This window comes from Centruroides sculpturatus, unplaced genomic scaffold (assembly GCF_000671375.1).
Source record: "Centruroides sculpturatus isolate CEXI.00-Female unplaced genomic scaffold, Cexi_2.0 scaffold2241, whole genome shotgun sequence".
Classification (NCBI taxonomy): Eukaryota; Metazoa; Arthropoda; class Arachnida; order Scorpiones; family Buthidae; genus Centruroides; species Centruroides sculpturatus.
Genome location: NW_019386446.1, coordinates 36839 through 56579, shown reverse-complemented (window position 1 = coordinate 56579; position 19741 = coordinate 36839). Strand labels below are relative to the sequence as shown.

General features: G+C 39.6%; 3 protein-coding genes across 3 annotated transcripts in view; 2 read left to right on the top strand and 1 right to left on the bottom strand.

The window, feature by feature from the left end:
* Positions 1-1880: 1880 nt before the first annotated feature.
* On the bottom strand, positions 1881-2873 carry LOC111614992. The gene has a single exon (XM_023356362.1). The coding sequence runs from the start codon at positions 2871-2873 to the stop codon at positions 1881-1883; it is 993 nt and encodes a 330-aa protein (XP_023212130.1).
* A 1898-nt stretch (positions 2874-4771) lies between these two features.
* Positions 4772-7121, top strand: LOC111614991 (pre-mRNA-splicing factor 38B-like; the record flags this gene model as incomplete). The annotated part of the gene is made up of 2 exons (XM_023356361.1): positions 4772-5670; positions 6767-7121. A coding segment is annotated over one exon (888 nt), but the record flags the coding sequence as incomplete, so codon positions are not given.
* Positions 7122-9528: 2407 nt separating this feature from the next.
* Positions 9529-19741, top strand: part of LOC111614989 (ubiquinone biosynthesis O-methyltransferase, mitochondrial-like) — a 32016-nt gene continuing 21803 nt past the window's right edge. Inside the window, exon 1 of the mRNA XM_023356360.1 lies at positions 9529-9682. Coding sequence (XP_023212128.1) covers positions 9564-9682 — 119 coding nt within the window. The 5' untranslated portion in view covers positions 9529-9563. The remainder of the gene's footprint in view (positions 9683-19741) is intronic.

Genomic DNA, 19741 nt, shown 5'->3' with positions numbered 1-19741 from the left:
TTCGTACCAACGTATCTATGTGAAAACTTCATACTCAAAAATGAAATATGCAAAGAACATACTGTATATAGAAACTGGCTTACTGATTCACACCTGGATGCCGTTTTACGAGTAGAATGCAGCAGTTACAAGCCTGATTTAAATGAATTGACGGCCAGATGGCCAAGCAGTCAAGGTGGCAGCCTACCGCTCTGGGGGACCCGGGATCAAATCTGGTCGGGTCAGGGAATCCCCGGGAATTTTTCGGGGGGTTGTCTGTTTGGATATGTCAGGCCCCGTCCTTCACCACCCAGTCACACCATTGTGGAGGCCCACAATGGTGTGACTGGGTGGTGAAGGACCGGAAAACTCCACGTGGCCGAACCCATAATGGGCCTGCTTTGAGGCCCTCTTAGTGCCCACAGGACAGAAAGAGTATAAAAAAAAAGATTTAAATGAAATTGTGAAAAAATGTTTGCAATATCAGCAGTCACACTAAATTTCTAGGGTAAATGAGAAATTAAGTAACTTTTTTTTATTATAATTGTTACGTTGTGGCCCGCTTGTAGTAGCTATCATGTGTATGTGGCCCGAGAGAAAAAAAGGTTGAGTATGGTGGGCTTATGCCAACGATAGATTTAGCACCTAGCGGTATTAGCGCAAACTACATAATGGCCGCTGCTATGGGTATAAAGTCTGTGTTCTGTTAAATGAGAAAGTGTTCAACTACAACGATAACTAATAAGTATTGCTGTGTATTTGGATTTAAGTCTAAAGGTTCATCAAACGCAGTAAATACGCACACATTCCCAAAACATAAATTACTGCGAAAAAAGTGGGAAATAAAACTGAAGTTTCACCAACACCTAATTTTGCCGAGCTTAAAATTCTTTTATTTTTACAAACCTTTTCAAGCTGCCTAATATATTTTTAAGTCCCATTCTTTTTTTATATATTTCCACGCCCTTGGAAGCGCATTAGCATTTCTAGCATTTCGTCAACGGTTTTTCATTTTACTTTTATAAATTTCTATTGATACCTTTTCCATCTCCAACGCAATAAATGGAGAGAGCACCGTTTTAATGACTTTCACCTCTCCCTATTTTACAACAGCTCCTTTAGTCTGCGCCATAATCGCTGATATTGTGTCCTTTGTCAACATATCTATGTTCTCGTAGACCTATCACCAGATTTCTTCTAACCACACCACATAATCTTTTTCGATTCCTAACTCTTGATTTTCAAATGGTATTTTATATACCCCGGCTTTCTCTTCCTTTTTTAAGCGTAGTTTATCGTTCCGTAGCGAGCTATAGATATTGGATGCTCTTTTTCTTATAAAATCTCGACAATGGTCTATAAAGAGCATCGGCTCAAAAATGCCGATAAATCACAATTATTTATTCGTGTATACAGTAATTATAAATTAGCATAGGTATACTTACTTAATTTAGCTTCTGGAACCGATGTAAATGTAATATATTGGAAAAATTTTGTTAAATGTTAGCCACCGCTAGTTTTAAATTAGTTTGGATTCCAGTCTGTTAGTTGGTTTCTGGCTTTAATTTTTACTAAATTCATTGCGGGAAAACATAAATACATTACATTTCGTGGAGCACTCCCTCTGACCTGTAGCATTAAATGCTACTGCCTCTTTTAATTAACCCTGCTTGGCAGGTGGTTATGATTAAATAGTCGCGGTCGTAGCCGCAATACATTAATACCCCACAATTCTATTTTTATTCACATTAATTATATTGTTTTGTTGAGTAAAGTATTTGATATTAGTTTGGCAATGATCTATATGAGAATTTTTTATGTTCTATTTTTATAAATTCATTGAAATAATAATAATATACGCTAACATTATTTATAAGGCTACTTTTCCTAATAGGCCAATTTTAACCCTCTTTATTACAAACTAATTTTAGTTCGTTTCTTATTTTTTCATATTGCATACAGTCAAATAAGATGTGTATGTCACTTATCCCACAAATCTCACAGTTTTCGTCATCTCGATGATTAAATCTGTAATGATATTTCGCAAAATCTTCGTGTCCCGTCACAAATCTTGTAAACTTGTGTCCAATTTTTAGACGTTTGTTATTCAACCTCCGGTTAATATCTGGTACGTATTCAAAGAGTTCCCTTCCTTTTGTAGTTATTTCCCATCGTCCTTGCCACTGTAATATGTATCTACTTTTGACTTTAGTTTTTATGTATTTTGTAGATATTTTTCCGTAAGATTCCTTTGTTTTTAGATAACTAGCCTCTTTAGCCAGACCGTCCGCTCTTCTGTTTCCTCGGTCTCCGAAATGGGCTCTGACCCAGCCGAACACAAGCATATTATCACTTTTCACAATATTTCGTCTTATATTATCTATTAGTTCACTTTTATTGTTACCGTCGTTAAGAGCTTTTAATACAGCCTGGCCGTCTGTACAAATAGTAATTTTTATATATTTTTTCCTTTGGCTTATCCAGTTAATTGCGTGATCTATCGCTACCAATTCAGCTTGGTAATTTGCGCATCTTTTATGTAACTTGATCTTTTTACGATACTGCTCCCTATTTCTATAGCAATAAAGATAAGACGCTCCCACACCTTCTGTGGATCTCGATCCGTCTGTATAGATTCTGTATTTATCCCGATAGTTGTATTTCTTTATATGTATTTTCTTCCATTCATATCTTAATAATTTTTGGTGTTGTTTCGTATCTGCTTCTAGCTCGTCCTCTTTTTTCAACAAATCATTATGAGTTTTGTTTTCTTTTAATATATTTCTTGCGTCACTATACTGTCGTATTTCCAAATCCAGAAGCATTAGGCCCGCCAGTACACGGAATGCGTCGTGTGATGTAGTACAGCATGCTCCAGTAATTCTTAATAGCATTTTTTCTGTAGGCTATTTATTTTCTGTTTCGTGTGTGTGAATTCCGTCCTCTTCCCCCAAATTTGGGCAGCATATGTGATAATTGGGATTACAGAACTTTTATAAATGTGTGTTAAAGCCCTTTCACCTGTACTTCATTCTTTACGTGCTACTTTCGCTATTTCTTGAAATAAGTTACCCACTTTTTTCTTAATTGTTTCTAGGTGTTCATTCCATAAAAGTTTATCTGTTGTTATTCCTAAATAGTTGATTTGGTTTACGCATTTAATCGATTTATTTTGCATTTTAATTGTGGGTTGCCCGTTTGTCACTTTGCATGTTGTAGGGCTGTGGCGTTTCCCTTCTCTGGATTAAATTTAAGTTTGTTTGCATTTCCCCATTTCTCTATTTTATCCAGTATATTTTTACATTTTATTTCTATTTGTTTTCTGCTTTTTGCCGAACAGATGACCTTTATATCGTCAGCAAATGCTGTTATTTTTGATTCTGATAATGTATTGATTTTCAAGAGATCGTTTAATATAATTGACCGAAAAATGGGTCCAGAACAGGATCCCTGCGGACAGCACATACTCGTGTCTCTTCATTTTTATGTCTGCAAATTCTATGTATGCCTTTCTGTTTGTTAGATAATAGAGAGATTGCGGCCGACGTTTTCATGGCGAAAACGTGTATGTCGGACGTTCGGCGCCGCCTTCCCGTAAGCCTAGAAGTTTGACAATGGTGTTTCGATAGTCAGTGGAATCATGCTCGACATTCCAAACACCAATGTCAAACTTCTGAGGTTGCAGGAAGGCGGCGCTGAACGTCCGACGTACACGTTTTCGCGATGAAAACGTCGGCCGCAACCTCTCTAATCACATATAAGACGATACAAATTGTTTGGGCAATTTGTCTACTCTAATTTAGCATGGATTAGTGTCCACCGTGCGTTATCAAAAGCACTTTCTGTATCAAGACAGAGCAATTGTCCAGCCGTTATTTTTCTTCCCTTCTTCCATATCTTTAATTACTTTTTATATAGCATCTTCCGCGAACGTCCTTCTCGGAATCCTTATTGATTTGTTTTACAATTTCTATTGTAATTAGATCACGTCCCGGGGCTTTCCCTCGTTTAAAGTTCGATATTACCCAAGATATCTCTTTTTTTGAGAATAACTGGAATGTATGTGAATTGTAGGAAAACAATTCACATACATAAATTCAAACGTTATTTTCTAAAACTTTTCAGCTGGGAAATTGATATATTTATTCATTTATGCCACGCGGGCCAATCCCGGCGTGGCGTATGCGATTATAAACTCCACGTCATACGTCGATTAATAGAAATAAAATTAAACTCGTCGCCGTTACACCAACGATCTATTTTTAGTACGGGGCAATAATTGACTGACTGTTAATTTACGGCTACGCACTACTTGGGACTTTCTAAGGGTAACTGGCTCCTATTCGGCCGTTACAGCGTGGAGAAACCCCGGAAAATTCCACGTGGCCAGGCGCCAACTGCCAGTGTTGGGGAACGGAAGCGCTGGGCCACCGGTGGGGGACAGACTTTTTGACATCCGTAAATGCGAAATTTATGACCACGACGGTCGGGCAATTTTTTCTGAAAAATTATTTAACAAACGCATCGACTTTGGCAAAAGATAAACTAATTTTTGAGTAATTTTACGTCGTCGTCATTTTAAAAAAGGGTCGTACGATGTTTAATACTCGAGTACTTTGGTCGCGGACGACTTATATTTTAGCCCGGTGATTGCGCCGATGTACAAAATATATTTTGAATACTTTAAATAAATGTTGGAAAAAATAGGAAAAACAATGTTTGTAAAATGACGATAAAATTCTACTAGGCTGTTTAATAATCCAACGGCTGCCTACATGGAAGGCGTTTTTAAAATGGCGGCGGCGGGAGGAAAGTTCGGCGGATTAACGGCTGTTTTCTCGTTTTAGAGAGCAAACCGACGGACAGAAGCAGAAAGGAGAAGAAAGAGGAGGAGAAGTGCGGCTCGGTGTGTGCCGGCGCCGAGGCGGACAAGTCGGAGGCCGAGGGCAAACAGTCCGGCAAGGAAGCCAAGTCGGAAGCGGCGGCGGCCCGAGAGACTCGGGTGCGGGCGGCCCCGGAGGCGGCCAGAGCCGGCAAAAGCTCCGAGAGCAGCACGGACTCTGAGGAGGACAGCGCCAGCAGCTCGTCGGCCGACGGCTGCCGCGCCAGGAAGCGCGTCAAGAAGAAGGAGGCCAGGGCGGGACGACGCCGCAGGAGGAGCCGCGACGACTGCCGAGCTAAAAAGAGGGACGGCAGTCGGGAGGGCAAGACCGGCCGCGGCAGGGACGGGGAGGGCAAGAGGGAGGGCGAGGGACGAAGAAACGACGGCGGCGGAAGGAGCGGCGGCAGGAAGAGAAGCGGGCGCAGCCGCAGCAGGGACGGCAAGAGGCGTAGCGGCAGCAGGGACGGCAGCAGCGGCCGGGACGGCAAGGCCGGTTCGGGCGGTAGGTGGAGCTCCAGGTACAAACGCGGTCGGAGCGGCTCCGCCGGCAGAGAGGGCGGCGGGCGCGGGACCGGCGGGTCCAAAAAGTCCCGAAGAGAGGGCAGCAGCTCGCCTTCCAGCGGCTCCGGCAGGTCCAGGGCCTCCAAGAAGTCCAAGAAATCGTCCAAGTACGGGTACCGACGCGGCGGTTCGGCCAGTCGATCTCGCTCGCCCAAGAGGAGGAGGACCAGCGGGTCGGCCAGTTCCGAGAGCGAAGAGTCTGGTAAGAAGTCCAGAGAGAAACACAGGAATAGGTGAAAGGCCACAAGGTTGTATATTTATTTCTGTCTTTTTTTTTCCTCCGCGCGGTTTAAACTTTTCTCCTCACGCCTAAAGTCCACCTTTTAAACCTGCGCCCGCGCATTTTAATTCGCGGGTCGAAACACGACTTCCGCCGCGGCGGCGGTTTTATCTCCGGTCGACCGAAGGGGGCGAATTATCCGGTAAAGACGGCGCGGTCATCCAACCGTTCAAGTTTTATAAAAACCCAGATTAAAGTCTTTCCTTTCTAACTTCTCTTCGTGTTTTATTTCCGACTCAATTAACTTTATTACCGGCGTCCTCCGCGCAATTTCCGGTAACTTTCGCCTTTTTTTACTCCTTCGTCGGAGGCGGGCTGGGAATTTCGGTCCCGTTCGCGGACGTCGGTCGTACCCGGGTCTGGGATTCTTTGTTCGTCCCGGACGGAAATAAACCGAAAATGCGACGTTACGGACCGCGGCGCATTTACGCCGAACGCTTAAACCCCGCCGGGGGTACGACTGCGAGTGTCGACGACGCCGTCGGGACCTTAAATTAACGGAGCCGCGGGAGCAAAAATGTCAATTCAACCGTACCCGTAGTTGTCACCCTGGGCCAAATCCGGCCCCCGAAATCGGCAGCGGCCGCTGGCTCCGCCTAGACTACGGCGTTTAACTATTTAGCCCCGGCGGCTATGTCGGCTTCCGGTTGCCCACTCGACGTCGTATAGTTTTAAGAGGTCGGGGATGGTCGGCCCGGACGAGGCCGAGCGGGGATAATAGGTCGTAGTACTGGTTGGAGGTAAAGACCGTTTTCGGTGGGTAGAAGTCGATGCATTTATTATTTTTATTGCTATTTTTATTACTTAAACGCGCCACGGACTTAGGTCACACCCCGTAGCGCCCAGAAGTGGGCTTTCAGCCGATTTCGGGACCGTATCCGGCCGAGGACGACATTTGACGGGTACGGTTTCTTCGACTTTTTTACTCCTACGTCTCCGTTAAGGTCCCGGCGGGCGGCGGGGCGGTGCCCACGTTTTATAAAGCGGAATTAAAATCGCGCCGTCCAGTTCGGCGTTTGCCGATCGTTAGAAGCCGACTAACCACTGGTCACTTGTCTTTGTAGGTGGTCTCCGGAGGAAGGACGTCGGCGGCCGGACGGGCTCCCCGACTTTGGACGGCGGCAGGACAATCCGGTCGGACCCGGACGCGTCTTTTTATAGCGAATTACGGTCCGCCGGGCGGGAAAGGCGCGGCGGCCTCCCGTCTTCCCTTCCTTTCCGCTCGGTCGGACCTCCACCCGCATCGGGCGGAGCCGGTCTTTCCGCCTGAAGAGGCGGCGGGCGCCGCCTGGGGCCTCTCCGGCCTTTGGGAAGGTCCGTCAGACGCGTCGGCGTACGGAGAGGACGGAATCGGTTTCCGCGTCCCAACACGCGTGGCCGTGTAACGCGCTCCATTTGTGTAAAATACAATTGTCTTAAGTCCGAGTCTGTGTCCCTTTCTTTCCTCCGATAAATCCGCGGCCGCCTTTAAAAATTGCTTAAAATGCGGTTTTCGTATTTCGGACGTTCGTCACTTGTGTAAAAATACGGAGAAAGCAATTTCCAAGGCGTAGGTGCGGCCGATTTCCGAAATTTTTCCCGCCCATCCGCGCTCGGGGCATTTGTTTTAGCGATTTATTTTATTTACGTAAAGGAAAGAAAACTTTTGGCGGAGGCGGCGGGCGGGACCGTCTGTACGGCCAAGGATGCCGAGGCCGGCTTTATTTAAGCTTAGTTCGCACTGATTGCGATTCTCGTGCGAAAACGAATAACGCGTCAGACGTGTCGTTTCCGGCCAATCGCTTCGAAGTTCGGAACGGTCGAGCTTTTTCGACACCAATCGTTTTCCCGCTAGTTGTCACGTGGTTGTTGTTTTCCAGACGGCTACAGAAACTTTCTCACGCAATAGAGTAAATGTAAATACGCATCGTTTTATCTGTCTATCTGAATAAATAAAGACGTGATTAAAGACGAAATATCGGAAGCGGCCATTTTGTTTCTCTCGCTTGCGTGATTGGCTCCTTAAAATTCGCAATGGTTTTTCGCATTTGGTCGTATGGGTCAATTTCGCTAAGCGAATAAAACTCGCTTTTCTCATTCGCTTTCGCTATTCTCTCGGTGCGAACTAAGCTTTAGCCGGAAGAGGGGCGGAATATTTCGGACCGGGCTCAGACTCCGCCGGTGGTAATTATCTTTTACGGCCGTAATAAGGTCGACGATTATATTCTACTATAATTACAAATATGGCCTGAATGGAAAGATTTTCCTAATTTAAGTAGAATATTACGGAAAACTTAATTTTCCAGATAATCCAGTGGCGTACCGTAGGGGGCGGCAAAATTTCACAATAAATGATAGTCTAATAATATCTTGTAAATTTTTGCTTGTACCATTCATTCGAATCTGTCATTGCTTGTTCTGTGACAAAACTGAATTTTGTTCTTTTAAATTGAAATACCTAAATAAGGGGGGCCGAAATTTTCCTCCGCCCCGGGCGGCTGACACTCACGGTACGCCACTGAGTTAATCGCGCCCGTGCGGAACCCGATGCCCGACGTAAGAATTAAGTTTTTGTCGGACGCCCTTAGTTTCGAGTTTTTCGTGTTGTACGGTATTCGAACCGACGTCGTTCATCCGTAACGAGTTGTAAACAAATCGAGGCGAATCAGTTTACCCGTATTACACTTAAAAGAAGAAACAGAAATATTAGTATCAAATATAGAAAATAATAAGAAAATGAACAGTGGAAAATTCGACAACGAATTTACTAGAAAAAGACAATTGGTTGAAAAATTAATCGCGTGTGTTGGAGCTAAAAAATCCGCCGCTCAATGGAAAACGTATTTTAATTTAATTCTTTCTTCGTATAGTTTTCTTCCTCCGTCTATTTCTCAAATTGTTTTGTCCGCGAAGATTATTTATTTATCAAGTTCTGCTTAATAAATAATCTTAATATAGTGTCCACGCTCTAATAAATTACACACAAATTTCTGTCATTGTACGTATTATCCCAGGATTATTATAGTTATCTTCAATATTGAAAGGGACTCTCGGCCTAAATGCAATTATAAAACACGGATACTGCGGTGAGAAATTTTTAATTAATTAATTAATGTTTGTAGTCGTCGAGATTATTTTTGTGCGCGAAACTTTTTGATAGTATTTGTGTTTTTAGAAGTTTTACTTCGAGTCGCCCGCCGTTTGCGATTCCCGGATTGGAATTAAAAAGGATATAAATAGGAAAAAGGACTCAAACACTATGTAGTCGAAGATTACTGTCATTTTAATTTTCTTTTTCCACGAATTAGACACTTTATTTGTGGAAAAATTTCCTGTATAATTTTATCAATTACCAATTAAAATTTTTTCATTAGCGTTGACTCGACACGAAAACAAATGGCATCTACTGGTGGTCGAAAAATTCGTTACCTTCCTAAACGATTCTCGGCTCTTTCTAACGCTTCGATCGCCATCGGAATAGCGTGTCCGTCGGCCATTTTCGCTTTCGTGTACGGATCTCGCACGCTCGACTCGAAGCGAATACGAACGCTTGGTGAGATGGGAAAGCGCGCGAGTTATAACTCGAGACTACCAATTTGACGTCGGAGTGAGACGGTACCGCGCGACACCTTCGACACGTCGGGAGTCGTAACACGAGAAAATAGACTAAGGGCCCGGGTTGGTGGCCAACGGTTTTCGGATTAAGCCCGGTACTCTCTGGCGAAAATTACCCTACGATTGAAACGCTCCATCTGCCGGCCGTGAATGTAAACCAGCTACTACAGTAGGTAGGCCGCGTGCCGGTAGTCGAAAATGGCGTTTACCGGGATTGCTTTGTTATATCGGTTAAACCTTTTAAGTTTGCCTTCGATCTTATGACAAATGAAAAGCCTGAAAAAGAATAATTCGGATAGGAAAAATATTCTAAATCGTCGAAAGTTAGGAATATCCGATGCTTTCGTCGCCGAATTACGATTACTCCATTCTCAATACTTTACGCGGTAAGTACAGTACGTCTATTTGACTTTAGCGTTTAAATCGGATAGTAATATAGCGTATTAGTGTACAAATAAAGCTTTTTAGCTCGCCGACCGCCATAGTTCGAACGCTGTCGTCCCACGCGATATTTACGACGACGCACAGTGGGGCCAAATCCCAAAAAGCTGGCCGAAAGTCAAAAGCGTTATCAATTTGGCTGAAAGTCAGTATTCGAGGGTTTTGGGGATCGCTGATTACGAATCCGAAGTCAAAATTTTAAATGAAAACAAAATGACAAATTTAACACGAACCACTTTTATAGGAAAAGTACAAAATAAATCCATATATTGTTTAATACGATAAAACATACAATCAGTTGATTAAAAGTTCATGCATCGTCATCCAAAGAATAATTTGATTCACAATCAGATGATTCAACTTTGAAATCGCTGGAGCTTCCTGTATTTGCTGGTATACGTGGCGCAACTAACAATAAAACTGCTTCTGGAAGCAAGGACTTTGAGTTTTTTCGAGGTAATTCGCACAAACTCGAAATAAACGGATCGGATATTAATAATAAGCGTAAAATAATGTCTTCCACTGTTTTCACTCGTGAACTTTTCTTGCAAAATCTTCTCGAAACTTTTTAATGTATTTATTAGTAGACTCTTGAGCGTCTTCAGACATCTGTCCTATCGGCAATACCGATGAATTTATCACTTCTGCACCATGAATCAATATCTTATGTGCCGAAGTTGGCATGCAGAACCACGGATATAACTGCACAAAGTAACGAGCTGTCTGTAAGGCATAATCTTGAAATTCTATGAAATCGATTTCATGGCCACACGAAATTGTCTGCAATATGACATGGAAACGCTTAATCAAGTCCTCATCAACCCCTGTAATAGCAGCAGAAATGCTTGAGTTTTCGAAAAATTGTCGAGCGGTATTCTCATCATTCGAGCTACCGAAACCAGGCTTTGGTTGATCGACTATTAGACCCAATTCTATACGGAAACCCTTCTGTATATTCGTTTTTCAGAATCTTATTTCTTTATTTTCTTTATCACTATGCGCTTGCCACAGTTTGATTTCAAGCTTATATGCTACATGCAAACAATATTCAAAACACCAGACAAATTCAAGAAAAAGAGCAAAACATTCCGCGTCATTAATGTACAAAATTCAGAAAACTATGTTTTACATTGCAAGAACTCGCACCAATGACACAGTTGCAGCTAGTTGCAGCTAGTTTTAATTTTTTTCATTCAATAATAGTTCGATCTACAACATGCGATCGGTCCAGTCGCAGAACTCTACAGAATTTATGAACTTTTCTTTACGTGTTTAAAATTTTCTGTTGTAATCTTCCGTTCATTTTCGTACAAATCATTCGTTTATTGTTATCACATAAAGTATTATTATCAATTTTGTGTTACATAATGATATTCTACTTACTTGCAGCTGCAAATTCCATTTTTTAAATTTGAATTCGATTGATTTTTAGAGATTTGGCACCCTCTTGAATATAGCGTAGAAATCTTTGCTTACTGCATGACGCGTCTAGCTCGATTGAGGGTCCACTTTTAACTAAACTACAATAGCAAGTATAAGGGATAGGGGGCACTAAAGTCTAGAATTCGACCTTCGGACACTTATCCAACCGAACCCATGACTAAAAATTACCGGAACTTAAACTCTATTTTTCGACTTTTGGCCAGCTTTTTGGGATTTGGTCCCACTGTGCGACGTTGCTAAACGGCCTTCCTGTCGGTCTAATTTTTTGCCGTTCCCTCGTCCGTTGCCGCGTGAGTACCGGGCTTTAGATTTCGGCGGAAGGCTTTCCGGCAAAACTGGTCCTGTTTACGCCCGGGAGGCCCGAAAAATTTGGCCCGCTCCACCAGCCGGTCGGTCGACGGTTTCGTCCGTACCCTATTGTGACTTTTTCCCCTTCTGCCCGAATAATCGTGGTGGCCGCGCAATTAATTAATTATTAATTTAAATTGCAATAATCGCCAATTCGTATCGTTGGATAGAAATGTTATCGCATTAAACGCCATCCCTCCATTCGAAATTAGGATTCTTTTAGTTAAACATTAAACTTCAAATGAGAGTATTCGCTTGTGCCAACGATAGATCTGACATCTAGCGGTATTAGCGCAAACTACGTAATGGCGGTTGCTATGCGTATAAAGTCTGTGGTCTGTTAGAATTAGAAAGTGTTCTACCTACAATGGTAAATAATAAGTATTGCTGTGAATTTGGATGTAAGTCTAAAGGTGCATCAAACTCAGTACATATGCACACATTCCCAAAAAAATAAATTACTGCGAAAAAAATAAAAGAATTGTGCTATGTTTAAAATTCTTTTATTTTTACAAACGTTTTCAACCTATCTAATATAGGCCATCGTCAGGTTTAATTAGGGTTTCTGAAACGGGATCCCGAGATCCCGGTTGTTTTTTTAACCCGGGAAATTTTTCTTATCCCGGGAAATCCCGCAAATTTCTTAAAAATTCACTTTTTTTCTTATTTTGTGTTAAGGTTGAGGAGTTTTGCAAATAGAAAGCATAAATTAACTCATTCACTGCCAGAATACATTTGTATTTATTAATTTAAACCTACCTATTAGTTTTTTTTAATTTTTGCTCGTTATAGCATGTCACAAATGCTCAATAATCAATATATAGCTTATTTGTGGCATGACTATAAAATTTCTTTACTTGTCGAAACCTGTAATATCTGGAATAATTGTGCTTACGCTGTCTTGAGTTTTAACCATGCCCAGTAGCTTCAATAAATGCCTGACGCCAGATTGTGCAAATTGGGCAAGGATACAAACGAGTACAAAGTCTGCAAGTATGAAGTTTTTCTTCATAAACCTGATTATTAAAGCCAAATGAATTGCCGAATTATCGAGCTCTAAGCTTGATGCCGCTATTAAAGCAGCCAAGGTAGACAAATCAAGAATACTAGAGAGCGAAAGAAGTACTACAATCTCGAAAACGAACTCGAAAGCTTCCAGGCTACAGGTGAAAAAACACATAATATCTGTCTTCTCTTAAATGCATTAAACACTATTCCAATCACATCAATTGAATCGGAAAGGGCATTCTCGGTGGCAAGACTTTTCATTACTAAAATAAGAATTAGAGTGAGTTATCGGAGTATTGACCATCTTTGCTTTTTAAAATCTTATAAAAGTTTGCAATATTTTGTATTATATTTTATTTAAAAAACGAAAATTACCTTCTAAATTAGAAGTTCATTTTTTTAATTTTTAACTCAATTCAGAACATTTTTTTTGTTGTTGTTGTATGCAGTTTCCAGCAAACTTTAATTAATTTTTTTCTATTTGTGAAAATTTCTACGTTATTTAAAGGTAATTTTTATTATAGGCCTATAGACCTAACACAGCATTATTAATATGATTTTGGAGGTTACAAAACTTTAAAATTACTTTAAAAAATGGAAAATAATTATATCATTTGATTTCAAGATATTTTGTATACCTTAAAAATAATTAATTCTATCCCGGGATTTCCCGGGATCCCGGGAAACAGTTCACTTTTATCCCGGGATCCCGAGACAAGCAAAATACCGGGAAATGAGAAACCCTAGGTTTAATACATGGTATTATAAATGTTCCAAAATGGAACGTACCGTTTTTGAATATTTTACATATTTAAAATTTTTTTTAAATTTAACTTTAAAATAAATTAAAAGAAGTGTGTACATTAAATAAATAAATAAAAAGTAAATAAACAAATAAAACATAGAAAACAAAGCTAACTAGAAATAAGCATGATTTAAGGGTTTTTAAGTCCCATTATTTTTTCTATTATATATTTCCATACTGTTGAAAGAGCACTAGCATTTAGGCAACGGTTTTTCATTTTACTTTTATAAATTTCCACCTTTTCCATCTCCAACGCAATGAATGGAGAGTGCACCGTTTTAATGACTGGCCTCTTCTCATTTTACAATCGCTCCTTCAGTCTGCGCCATAATCGCTAATGTTGTTGTGTCGTTTGTCAACGTTGTACTGTATCTATGTTCTCTCATACATACCGCCAGGTTTCTTCTAGTCACACCCACATAATCTTTTTAATTCCTAACTGTTGATTTTCACATGAGATTTTATATATCCCAGCTTTCTCTCCCTTTTTTATGCTATCTTTATCGTTCTGTAGCGAGCTATAGATATTGGGTGCTTTTTTTCTTATAAAAACTTGAGAATGGTCTATAAAAGAACACCCAATATCTATAGCTTGCTATGGAACGATAAAGATAGCCTAAAAAAGGAAGAGAAAGCTGGGGTACATAAAATGGAAATATATAATAGGAAAAAGAATGGGACTTAAAAACCCTTAAATCATGCTTATTTCTAGTTAGCATTGTTTTCTATGTTTTATTTGTTTATTTACTTTTTATTTATTTATTTAATGTACACACTTCTTTTAATTTATTTTAAAGTTAAATTTAAAAAAATTTTTAAATATGTAAAATATTCAAAAACGGTACGTTCCATTTTGGAACATTTATAATACCATGTATTAAACCTGACGATGGCCTATATTAGATAGGTTGAAAAGGTTTGTAAAAATAAAAGAATTTTAAGCTCAGCAAAATTAGATGATGGTGAAACTGAAGTGAATTAGTTGCTAAGAAGTTATCAGTTTTAGCATTTCCTCTCCTTATAAGACATCTTTTTCGATCACCCACACATTCTAAAATGCCACAAAGTGTAATCATCGTGACTTAAACAACTACGAAATTAACCAGGATTAATGTCGGACACAAATGCGGATAAAACGTTTTGACTACAGAGAGAAAAGATATTAAAAAGACAACACACACATGTAACTCTCGTATATTACCACGCACGCTATACCCTTTGTGGCAGCCATTTTGGTCGACTCATACGTCACCTATGCACAACTGGCACAAGCGAATTAAATCGATGTATTTTTAAAAATTTGATAACTAATCGTATTTTTCTAAACACTTGGTAATTTTTTATACCGCGTAACGGGCGACGGTAAAAGAAGCCAAACGATACTTTTAATTAATTGAAAATCGTACGTATTTTCTGTTAATAGGCGATAATAAAAGATTATAATTTTTAAAATCGTTTTAACAATACGTTTTATTTATATCGTATTAACGGAAAATATTGTACCGTACCTACCTTACATACTTAAAAATAAATCGTTTAATCAAAAATAAAGACAAAAGATTTACGTCTAGTCAAATATCGCCCGAAGATGGTCCTGGCCAAACCGGCGATTTTCGACCCGTGAAACGCCAAAATTTTTCCAGGTTATTAAATTATTTTGGAAAGAACCCGGAAGAACAACGAGTGTACGTCACGTGTCGAAACTAAAATTTTTTAAATTGATTACGCGAGTTTTTCGTTGTAATAAACGTAGAGCTCAGCCACGCGTTTAATGCTAAAGTGTCAAATTTAATCGTTATTATCTCCGAGACCGACAGATCGATTTGTACGAAATTTAAAATATTTAGTGTCTGCCGCGAGAACTACGGAAGCCTTAAATTTCGAATAAATTCGTCGGGTCGTTCCGGATTTACGCAATTTTTCCACTAGACTCGGCCACACCCGGCTACCGGAAAATCTAGGAGTCTGCCCGCGCTTAATAGATCTTTACAAAGTTTTATTTTAAAATAATATAAAATTATAGCCCACTTTTTGAATATTAACGTTTCGTTGACCGATCGTCTACCGCGCGACGACGTTTTGCCATTACTCTTAATCTATTAATTAATGCGAGATACCATGGGGGTAGCGAGGGGGGCCTGGGTGGGCACGGCCCCTCCCAGGGAACCTGGTGCCCCCCCAGAAAATCACAGCCGAAAAAGTGTTGAGTCAATTTGCAAAAACCTAAAGCTAATAAGAGTTTTAAATACTAAAAAAAAAAGTCAACGGCTCGCTCGGTGCCCAATAATGAACAATAATTCAATTTTGTGTCAGGTTGGCCTCAACTAGGCCCCCCTATAACAAAACTCTGGCTACGCCCATGCGAGACAACAGCATTTTAAAAACTTCTACTTGTTGGTTTAAATTTCGATTTGTGACAATCGGACAAATTGCTGTATAATTTTCCATAGTTTTTAAAATACGGTTTAATAAATTTACTTAATAAAATTAAACGGATTCTCTCCGTCTTCTGCATTATTAGCAAAGGCGGGACACTCCGATATAACATTTTCCATGGTAAAAGGAAGTATTTCCGTTAACGCTCTTTTAAGGCTCTGGTCTAGTTTCTGGGAAAACGATACAAAATCTGGTTTAGGATATTTATAAAACAATAATAATTTTAAATATTTTTTAAATTAAAGGTAAAATGAAGTTTAATAAATCGGGGTGCATTAAGCGCATCAAAGGCGAGTTTTGTTGGAACGGTCGAAAGAATTAGAATTATCTTCGACCGTTCTTACTAGATACCCTCCTATCGTTGATTCCTTCGGCACGTTGTAACGATGCAAAAAATACTTTTCAACCGTCGATCGCGATTTTGCTTAGATGTAAATTCGGAAATTGTCGACTGGTTACGACGCGGTTGTATTTTTTGTCTATATGATTTTTCAGTTTTTCCAGGACTGGACATATTTGACGCATCTGTCGTAGATACGAGGCCAGTTTTTCAGATGTTTTGAATTCTATAAGCTACGCTCGCCGCGTCCGTCCGATCATTTCCTCCCCTCGTTCGTCCGATAAACCCAAAGAGTGACTCTACATCTCTGTTAAGAAGGATGCGCACACGCGGTGCAGAAAGGAAAAGCGGCGGAACGACGCCACTTTTCTCGCTGCAGTTGGTCGAATTCTATCTTTTGCCGCGACCTCCTCTTCGACGCGTTTCTATCGGCCACTAGCAGTTCGTCCGGTAGAGTCGTGTTTTAATGGCGGAAAGTTCCAGGCGGTTAACCGAGGTAACTAACATCAGAATAAAGAAGAAAGGATGATAAATTTAACACAAATAACCATATATAATTTAATTGAAAGAACGAAACAACCGAATCTTACTGGAAATACTGTAGTATTCTTTATCGAGGAATAACCGTATTTTGTACACCAGTTCTTTATCGATCCAAGAAAATATCATTAATCCAAAAACTTCTAGTTAAATAAAGCGAGCCCGTTTTATTACACCTTCGCGGGCCATAGGTAAAATAATATTTACGGACCCCTTTACAAATTTTGTGTTACTACAAATATAAATAAAATTGTAATATTAAAGTATTTTTATTTTTACATTTTACTTACATTGTATTTTTGGGGCTACAATAAAATTATGCAGCAATAAACATTATATTTTTCTCAACAAAACACCGCTTTAATCCGAACTTCACCGAACAGATCTAATTCGCATATACAAACATTATATAATTCTCAGTGATGATGTTAGATGTCCGAGCAGTAGGTAATATTATTATTAATTATTAACCCTCGAATATGGCGCTAATAATATAGTAATTCGCAATACTAATAAAACAATGGACGTTTAGAACCTATTACGGGCCCCGGGCAAGTGCCTCGCCTGCCTGGCGCCAAATTAGGCCCTGATTTTTTATTGCGGGTTTTGTACCAAAATGGCAAAATAATGCTACGGTTCTCGATTACGGTACGCTTAAATTTATTATTGGAATCTGCAAATGACGATACAAATTGATTATTAATTATGTTACGGTGGGTGACATCGAGAGTGACGAAACGTAAAAAAAATTTTGATACAGTAAAAGAGTATTGCAAAAGAGTAGAAAAATGAATAAACTAAATATTTAAATTATAAACCAAATCAGAAAAAAAATACAGTAGACCGTCGTTTATCCGAAAGCTGATTATCCGAAACGTCGGTTATCCGAAAGCATTCCAGTCGGCAAATTAAAATTTTCGCTAGTGCTGCGGCGCTGCAATCTTCGGCTATTTCTTAAGCTACTCAAATATTTTACGTTTTTGATACTAGATTAACATCTAAAGTATAATTTTTTATTGTTTTTATATTTTTCAATATATTTATTTTGTCTGTACAAAATAAAAAAATAATTTTTAACGCTACAATAGTCTTCGTTATGCTTAACATCGACGAAAATTCAACGCGAAGCGACACGCAACGAAGAAAAATTTCAACATGGGATAAATAAATTAATATATTTTTCGCACATGATTGGTTATCCGAAAAATAAGTTATCGGAACCACCCCAGTCCCCAATTGATTCGGATAAACGACGCTCTACTGTAAACTGAATTGAAAAAAAAAAATACTAGATTTAGCGCTGGTTATTTTGTGGTGTATGAACGTGGCGGAAAGTCGAGAGGAGGCGATACGATTAATTCTGTCATTGCTGTCGAATGTCCGTTCAGAATTGATAGAAAACTTGTTTTCTATCAATTCTGAATTCTATTAGAGGCGCAAATTTATAAAAGAAAATAAAGATAAAAGTTGTCCAGGAAATAAAATAAGTGAATACCGTAACGTTTCGACTCGGAATACTCGAAGGACTCGTAGATGCGCTCTTCCAGTTGTCAGATTCGCGGTAGGAAAAGCAACGCCAATTTTTCAAATGATTTTATGTTGGAAGAAGTTGAGTAACGACTTAAGAGAAGATGGCCGAGCGGTCGAGGTAGCAGCCTACCGCTCCGTGAGACCCGGGATTGAATCCGGACGAGTGAAGGAATTCCCGGGAATTTTTGGGGGGTCCCTCACCATCCGGCCAAACCCATAATGGGCCCGCTTTAAGAGGCCCTTTTAGTGTCCACAGGGAGTAAAGAGTATTAAAAAAAAACCTACGAGGAATCGAGTTACAGAATCTACAAAAATAACGTAAAAAAATCTGTTTACGTTATAGTTGTTATTGTTAACTTTTGATTTAATTTATTTTTTGTTTTTTCGGTTTGTAGACACTGGAAAAAAGCCTAACGGCCACTGTCTTTTTTCAAATAAAAAATAAAAACAACGAGGATGCTGCAAGTTCATTAGAAGACAAAAACGAACTTTTACAGTTCTTTGGACAAGTATCGGAGGAAAATTTATCGCGAAATTAATACTCGTAGCATTTGCTAGCCATCGACCACGCCGTCTCGCCCCATCCCCATCTCGGTCGCTTTGTGCGGCGGAAACAAAACGTTTTATTTTTTCTAGATTTTTAAAATTACGGCCACAATGGTCGCAACCACGCGACGTGTCCGCTGTCTCGTAATCCGATAGAACCGACGTAACCTCTTTGTCACCGCGGTTACTTCGTTAAGTACCGCGGAACGACCGATGACCAGTGCCGGCCCGAGGTAAGTTTTAGGATGGAGCAAGATCCTATTATGGCGCCCCCCTTGGTTGCCCCTAATTTAAGCCAGTGATGCATGCAAGCAGGGCCGTGCCGTAGATTTCCTCAGTGTGATGAGAGTCTTCGAAATGCCTCCCCTTTTTCTCTAAAATACCTCCGGTTGTGATTTAAAAAAAACTGCACAAATTTTACGAATACTATTTTTACTTTGAAAATAAAAATTACTTTAAAATAATGATATCAAGTATCAACTACAAGAATCTACTACAGTTTTACCCTTCTAACTTCAACTTTAGCAAATTCGTTAATTAGGGAATCGTAATCTAGAGTGGCAGCCAATGTAGATTCAATAGAAATTAATGATAGATTTCTAAGTTTTGTTTGGCTTATTGAACTTCTTAAGTAGCGTTTTATTAATCTTAATTTGGAAAAACTTTCCATTTTAGTGGGGGACGTCATGAAAATGCACACTAAAAAGGATTTTTGGAAATTTCAACCCCCCTCGAGGGAAGAAGAGGAGAGAGTCAATTTTAGTCAGTATAAAGTGTAAATAATAAACAAAGAAAGTAAATAGTGACATGTATAGTATACATTTTGGCAATTAATAAATATTTTAATAATTTCCATCTTTTGGACAACCCAAAAACAATAAATAGAAAATTCGAAAAATTCGAAATATTGAATTTGAAATATATAACAAGTTTTTTTTTAGATTTTAAAATTTAAAATTTACCATATAATTCAAGTAAAGCAAGCAAGTAAGTTAATTCTCCATTATA